The 8,123-nt window shown below is 44.8% G+C and overlaps 1 protein-coding gene across 2 annotated transcripts in view; it reads right to left on the bottom strand.

Annotated features, from left to right (window-relative positions):
- Positions 1–4,199: 4,199 nt before the first annotated feature.
- Positions 4,200–8,123, bottom strand: part of LAMC3 (laminin subunit gamma 3) — a 74,531-nt gene continuing 70,607 nt past the window's right edge. For both annotated transcript variants that reach the window (XM_080989542.1, XM_080989543.1), the window contains one exon: positions 4,200–5,874. In XM_080989542.1, coding sequence (XP_080845668.1) covers positions 5,624–5,874 — 251 coding nt within the window. In that variant the 3' untranslated portion in view covers positions 4,200–5,623. The remainder of the gene's footprint in view (positions 5,875–8,123) is intronic.

The raw sequence follows: 8,123 nt of genomic DNA, 5'->3' as shown, positions 1-8,123 counted from the left end.
CTTAAAGAACCAGAGAAGGCAATGGCTGTAGCTCAGAGGTTAGAGTACCTGGAAGTCTCAGTTCAGTCTCCAGCATCTCTGGATAGGGCCTGGCTGAGGCCCTGAGGAGCTGCTGCCTGTCAGCGCTGACGGTACTGAGCTAGATGCAGCAAGGGGTCTGATTCTGCATAAGGCAGCTCTTCCCAATGTTTCCATTCAGAATTATGAGGACCAGGAACTTTATTTCTGGATGGACAATTAGTGCATTCTAAACAGGTAGGAACCGAGTGCCAACAAACCAACAGTAGAGATTATGAACCAAATGGGATCTGAACTGTATGCAAACTGTATTCATGTAGAATTAATAGTGTTGTTATATGAAAATTTGGGGTTGGCTTTTACAGCCGAACTCCCGAAGGACTTTGTATCCCCTCTGTCCATTATCAGAGAAGAATGGATGGAAGCAGGAACCAGCAGAAGAAAGCAATGAATATATTTATTTTCTGTAGCAACAGTTCCCCTCACCCCTTGCAAGGAGGTGAGGACCCAGAACAAAGGTGGGTCCCAAACGCCTTTTAAAGGCTTTAGAAGTTGCCCAACCCCTTAAGCCAAAGGCCACCCAAAAGCATTATACAAGGAGTGCATGACTTGTCTCCTTTCTCGAGACCTGATAATGCTTGCTGATTGCTTTATCGTGACCACTCTGGGGCACTCTTTTGAAATTTTAAATATCCTAGTTCCTGAAACTATTGTCACAGACCTCCCCTATTCATGCATAAAATATACAAGATTTGAAGAATTTATATGGGAAAGGTTTTTCCAACATACTTCCTTTTACTGCAGGGAAAATATCTGGGGACATTAAGAGAGCCAAGATGGCTTCAGGATTGTTCTGTGTACTAAAATAGTCTATTTTTTTCAGGGAATATTTCCTAATTTTGAAGGTGAAGGATTGGTTTTCTGTGGAGTGTGGCTTGTTATGTGTGTGCACCTTATAACAGGGTGGAAGTGTTTTATGTAATTAATATAAACAATGACAAACAGAAACCATGCTGGTCACAGGTTTAATCCCTGGCATCTCCAGGTAGGGCTGAGAAAGACCCTTGCCCCAAACCGCTGAGAGCCACTGCCAGGCAGTGTAGACCAGGGTTTCCCAAACTTGGGTCTCTAGCTGTTTTGGACTACAACTCCCATCATCCCTTTCTAGCAGGACCAATGGTCAGGGATGATGGAAATGGTAGTCCAAAAACAGCTGGAGGGCCGAGTTTGGGAAACACTGGTGTAGATGATACTGAGCTTGATGGACAAATTGTCTGACTCTGTACAAGGCAGCTGCCCATGTCCCTATTCAGAATCATGAGGACTAGAGTCTTACCTTGTATTTTCACTTGGCGGAATGTCAGACAACAAAGACCTGCTAGCACTTGCCAAAATCCCAGGTAGGCTATTGTAACACAGGTTTGGAGGCGGACTCTGACCTTGGCTCCTCCACAGCAGGACAAACAAGCCAGCTGTGATCTAACACTGCTTGTGTAAGGATTTCAAAGTGTTAGTAATTTCCCTCTGGAGGCCAACCCATAAGCAGCAAAGAGACTGCTTCCCTTCAAACCAGAATCTGCTTGTGCGATAATCCAGTGTTCTGTTTGTTGTGTTTTGTAACACTGTTTGCTTTTGGAAAACTGTCCTTGAGGCAGGGAAAGGAAGAAGGAATCACAATGGACTTAGTTCCTCCCCCCTCCCAAAATAAGACAACACATTCCAGGAAAGGTTTTGTGAATAATGTGTGATTCAAGAATCCTGCATGCTTGGGGTTCGATGATCTCAGGGCCCTGAATGCCCTTTCCCCAAGCTCCTAATATTTCAAAGTGGATTATTGTACTCAAGAAGACCAGCTATACAAGGTATTAATGTGCACTGCTGCATGTGGGAAGATAAGAAGCTGCCTTAAACAGAGACCATTGGTCTGTTCCCACTGACTGGCAGCCCCAGTGCAGGGTTCCAGAGAGGGTTCTCTCCCAGCCTTCTCTCAAGATTGAACTTGCGAACTTGTGCATGCAAGGAACGAATTAAATGGAAACACAGGAAGCTGTCTTATTCTGAGTTGTACCATTAGTCCATCTGGCTCATTGAATGGACAGGCAGCAGCTCTTCACAGATTCAGGCAGGGGATGTTCCCATCCCTACCTGGAAAGTGAACCTGAGGCTGATGTGAGTGAGACCTGCGGAGACTTCTTGGCAGGGCTGCTCAGAGCGGGAAGAGCTGGGTCTTGGGGCGGAGCCTAGTGGTCATGGCAACATTGATCTGGATGCTGGGAAGAGTCTTGCCTCAGTGCCATCAGATGCCCCTCCAAAGGCATCCGCAACCAGACTGGACTGTGAGCTGGATGCATTGACTCCACCTCCATTGTCAAGGACAGGGTGCTGGCATGAGCAGACCCAGGAATGCATGTTTGTGTGCCCAGTCCTGAGGCTTCAGATGGAACCTGTACAAATGACTGTGGCCACCGCATTCTTCAAAAGGGGACGTCAGGCGGCATGTCAAGTGTGGGGACAACATATTAGTTTCCTCCTAGCCATGGACCTCAGAGCTCTGATATAACTGCTGATCCATGTGCCTTATATCTATGTTTGGACAAAATTTTTATTGAATTTTGGAATCAAGTATTTGACAGTAACTGTGCTGAGAGTCCATGCATTGCATTCATAAGTGGTAGCCGGGACAGGGCCTTTATTTTGTGCAAAGCAGATGCTCTGTGGTTGAATATTTGTCCTTTCTCGAAATATAAAGTAAGGCTTCAGTCCTCATGATTCTGAATAGAAGTTGCCAGGGACTGAGGTTATATCAGTGCATCACATGCTTTTCATTAATATGTGTGTTATTATTCACATGTCCCCTTAATATACACATCCACTGTTGCATAACTGAGGTGCAAAATTCAGAGAAGTGTAAATTTCAAAGGATACCTGCATTTCAGTTCATGGATTGATTTAAAGTGCCATTTTAATAGATTTGTATTAGTGGGACACAGGTGGCGCTGTGGGTTAAACCACAGAGCCTAGGACTTGCTGATCAGAAGGTCGGCAGTTTGAATCCCATTGACGGGGTGAGCTCCCGTTGCTCGGTCCCTGCTCCTGCCAACCTAGCAGTTTGAAAGCACGTCAAAGTGCAAGTAGATAAATAGGTACCGCACTGGTGGGAAGGTAAACGGCGTTTCCATGCACTGCTCTGGTTCGCCAGAAGCGGCTTAGTCATGCTGGCCACAGGACCCGGAAGCTGTACGCCGGCTCCCTCGGCCAATAAAGCAAGATGAGTGCCGCAACACCAGAGTCACCCATGACTGGACCTAATGGTCAGGGGTCCCTTTACCGTTACCTATTCAAATGGCAACCAAATTTTGCCTGCATCCCTACCTTGCCATGATGATTAATAATAGCATATTATGAAAGCTGAGATATTTGTAAACATTGATGACCTGCTATCTTCCTACTTCATAAGTGAACTGGGATTTAAAGAAACCTGTTGAAAACATTCACACAGCACACAGCCATATAAACATCAAGTCCTCTATTTTTAAAACCAAGACAAGAATTTTCCAAATGATGTATTTACAAAGGCTTTCCATTTGAAAGAAATTAGTTGGAATAAAAGCACCTGTTTGAAACCCATTTGATGGCCCATTGTCATCTCTGGACTGCAAAGGCTGGCATTATAGACTACTGAGTCCTCAGGTAAAAGGTCAGAGAGAAGAAATGGTGGCTGGTGCCCACTGCAACTGCTAGGGCAGAACGCAGGGAGCCCAACACAAGGTGGAGCCAGAGTCAGTAACAGACAGAGCCAGCTAATTCTAGTACTTCCCTCATCTTTCTCCCTGCAGAATTCTACAAGGGCAACACTGAAACTGAAGAGAAACCCAAAACAGGAAGAGCCAACTGCTGGATTGGAGGCAAGGAAAAATGCAGCCAAGTGAGGTCTGGTGGGGAGCAGACTGAGGTTGGTTGGGCAGAGTCCCATTCACCCAAATAGCCAGCCTCCATTGCAGGCAGAAATTCTGTGCGAAGTGAACTGTTGGGTGGAAAAGGATTGGCAGAGGCTGTTTACAGACAGTTATTTCTGCCAAGCAATGGGTGAATCTTCTTTTTTGCCACTTCTGTGTCATTAGCTCTGATCTAAGGAACTGATATTTTGACAAGGTAATGGGAAGAAAGGGAAGAAGACTTGCTGAAGAGGGTTCTCCCCATCCTTCTTTATTGCAGCTGCTTCCCCCACACCCCAACTCTAAATCAATGGAGCAGTGGAAATAAACTAGACCAGGTTGCATGGCATATTTAGGTTCAGTCAATCACGCGACTTCTGTTTCAGTCAATTCCATGGCTATGGGAAATTGCACATTTTTACTCCCTTTTTAAGGGCTACATGTTTTGGGGCAGAGGGTAGGGAGGAAAAGAGTGAAAATTTGTAAAAACAGCTCCAAAACTGCAAGCATAGGAACTGGAAGAAATTGTACTATCTGCCATGTGTGCCATCCATTAGATGTCCACCATTTAATGACAAAAGTGTTTATCGCATTTATAGGGCATTAGTTTTTGGCTTTTCCACAATACAGTCTGAAGCTCTATAAAGACATGCAAAACTGGTTTTGACCTAAGACAATGGCAGAGTCCCAGAAATGATGTACAGAAACACCACTGAACTTGTCTTCCTGAGGATTTAAACTTTTTATATTTTGTTTAAGGTTTTACTTATTGCTGCAAAAAAACCATACCAACTATAAGGACAATGACTGGTGAAATTCATAAAAGAATTTGAATACTATTTGCAGTGTTCAACGCTATCATCTGTACACTGTTAAACTTACATAACATTCTGTTCTGCCCCCCCCCCCCCGACTCATTTGTCAATGTCTGTCCATGGGAACATCTCCTTAGGAAATGGGCGGATCTGGCAATTTTGGATTTTCTCCCTTTCTCTTTCTTCCAGTTCAGTTCTCCGCATTTCCACACCAGTCTGCAATTTATTTTAAAGTCCTTGTGAAAGCTCATTGGCATTTTAGTACAAATTTCTCCCTAACATGCACATTTTTGCAAACTAATCTTCCCTAATACAATGCATTGCTGTATGTTATTTTCACCAATACAGTGGTACCTCTGGTTGCGGACGGGATCCGTTCCAGAGGTCCGGTAGGATCCCAAAGTTTCTGCAACCTGAGGACCATTTCTGCACATGTGCGTGCGGCAAAACCCGGGCAAATACTTCTGGGTTTGCCGCTTTCACATCCCGAAGTTTACGAAACCAGAGGGTTACGTAACTGGGGGTACTACTGTACATGCATTCCTAGGCACACTTTACTCCCATACTTGTGCATTTCTGTACACATTACTTGGCTGGAGAACTGCACTGCAAAGCTTGGAGAAGTGTGAATTTTGGAAGGGTGGCTGTGTTTCAGTTTGCATATTGTTTCAGAAAGCTCAGTGGGGTAGATTTGCCTTTAACTGTGAACTGAATCAAATCCCTCTTACATCCTGACATTTTCTCCATGGTATGGACCTTCATCCATCTTTCCCTCCCTCCGCGCCATGTTCCTTAAGCCTTCAGTTCCTTGCGCTGCCAGGGATGGTGCTCTGGAGCACGTTTAAGGAGACCTTGTCACTTCCTGCTGGAGCAGCTGCTGGGCAGGCTCTGGAGGATGGATTCCAGGTTCTGCTTGTCACTCTGGATCTCCGCCAAGTCCCTCTCGAAGGCCTCGATCCTCTCCCTCTGGGTTTCAGCCTCATGCTGCAAGGTGCTCAGCTGCTGGCCCAGGGCACCAGATCCTGCCAGGTTTGACTGCAAGTGCTCCAGCTGGGTTTGGCTCAAGTTCAGTGCAGCTTCTGACAGAGCACTGTGATCTATGTTGCCTGGCCAGGGAATGGGTTAAGGGGTGGGGATAGGAAAGAGAAACACATTTATGTATTATTATTTATTTCAATCATTTCTATGCCACTTCACATTCTCTGCCCCCACCCCAAGTAGTTTACTACTTTAAAACATCAACTAAAATCTTATAATATGCTAAAATAAAACATGGCCAAATATAAAAATGAAACATTGCTGCTGAAGATCAAATAGAAAAATGCAAGAAGATCCACATTTAAAGCATCATAATAGACAGGAAAGAAACATATTCCCTGAGCATAAAGCGGGGTATCCAATTAATGTGTCCTGCTAGTGTGAAGATTTCCACTTACACCATGGGGCTTTCCCCCACTCCCCACACACATCCTGCACCCTCTCCTCCCTATCTTCAGAGGGTTGGGGAAACCCCTGGAACAAGTTTAGTAGAGGATGCGTGGGGAGGGGGAGCAGAGGGGAAAGTCCTGTTGTACAAACATAAATCCTTGTACTGGCAGAACTGTGACTGAGCACCACTATGGATGCAACCCCCCCCCCCAATACACACTTTACAAATGAAAGCCCATTTGTTTTAAACTGTTTGGTTCACCTTCACCACCCCTTACCCTGCAATAGTGTGGTTCTCTGCGTCTTTTTCTGACAAGAGCTCCTGAGAATGTGCTGATGGGACCTGGTGAACCTCTGCCAGCGATTGCAGCTCCTTAAAAGGCACAAAGCTTCCCCTCTCAGGAAGCAATCCTAGCAAGAGGTATAAATGAAACCTCTATTCATGAACTCTCTTTCCCTTGAAGTTCCTTAAAGCAGGGTCATATCTAAAGTTAGTCCTACACAGAGTGGACCCACTGTAGTTCATGGACATGACTGACTTTGGTCCATTAGTTTTCAATGGGCTTGCTCTGAGTAAAGGCTTATCCACACTTAACTTTCCTCTGTTCTTTCCAGGCACAGAGTGTGCTTTGCTCTGAGTGCTGCCCATCCTGCTCCAGAGCTTTCCCTGCAAAAATCCACTCCTTAAAGGTAAAGTGGAGCAAATGGCAATCCACGGGGGGTGGGGGTGGGATGGGGAACCCACAAGAAACAGAGCTTTTGAGCGCAGAACTGTGCCTAGAAAGAGTGAGGCAAAAGGTAAGTGTGGATAAGACCTCAGACTTAGTTGGACTCCTGCAACTTCTGCCTTGTTCCTAAAATTCCCAGTTTGACAATAGACAGATACCCCCTAACTATATTTTTGTAGACACTTGCTGAAAACTTTTTTTGTACCTAGATATGCAATCTAGATACCTCTAGGTGTTTTAAAAGCTTTATTCGTTTTTATCTTTGATTTTAATGATGATGGCTCTCCATAGATTTGGGTCTTTAAAATATATTTGTTTCAATAATGATGGTTTTAGGTATGTTTGTCTTTCATTGGACTGCTGAGTTTATCTGTGTTTTGCACCAATTTTATTTGGAGAACCTTTTTGATCAAGCAGTTTATGTGTTTTCTAAAGGATTAAAAAAACACCTCCCAAACATAAAAGCTGGGCACCTTTCCATACACTTTGCTCAACTGAATTAGCATTGGAGGGTGTTCCTAATAATATATCTGTAAAATATACTGCAGCTTTAAGTAAGGCTCAGGTATCTTCTTAGAGTCCCTGATTTCTTCTGTATCATAGGCTCATAAAATTGTAGAGTTGGAAGAGACCCCCAAGGGTCATCTAGTCCAACCCCCTGTGATGCAGGAATCTTTTGCCTGAAATTAAGAGTCTCATGCTCTACTGACTGAGATATCCCTCAGAGCCCTTAACCACAGCCTTGCGAGCAGAAAGCTTTGCCCGTCATGGACCTGGTGGCAGGGGATAAGTCTGCCTGCTTAATTTCTACCTGCCAGGCTTTTGTTCAAGGCACAACATTTGGCAAACACTCATTAATCCCCAAAGGCTATTGATTGCAACATTAGGATTAAAGCTCACTGTAGTTCTTAGAAACCATTATGAAAAGAAGGTGACCAGTTTTAAAGGAAAGGCTGCCCTCTTGTGGTTGGCACAGGAAGTGCTGAGCTTTCAGCTGCATCACAGGTGTGCCCAGGATGCTACTGCAGGAGCAAGGAATTGGATCTGACGGGCATGCCAGATCTTTCATTCTCCTACACACACCCTGTAAACCAACTATGGCAGGTGGGTGGGGCTGCCGACCTGTCAATCACCTGACGTTATAAAGCTCAACATAGACAGTGAGCACCTTTGGGGAAGCAGTTTGAATCCAAACTAAA

The sequence above is a fragment of the Podarcis pityusensis genome (assembly GCF_964106645.2).
Source record: "Podarcis pityusensis genome assembly, chromosome: Z".
Taxonomy (NCBI): domain Eukaryota; kingdom Metazoa; phylum Chordata; class Lepidosauria; order Squamata; family Lacertidae; genus Podarcis; species Podarcis pityusensis.
The sequence above is the reverse complement of the archived record's forward strand: the minus strand, read 5'-3'. Positions and strand labels throughout refer to the sequence as shown.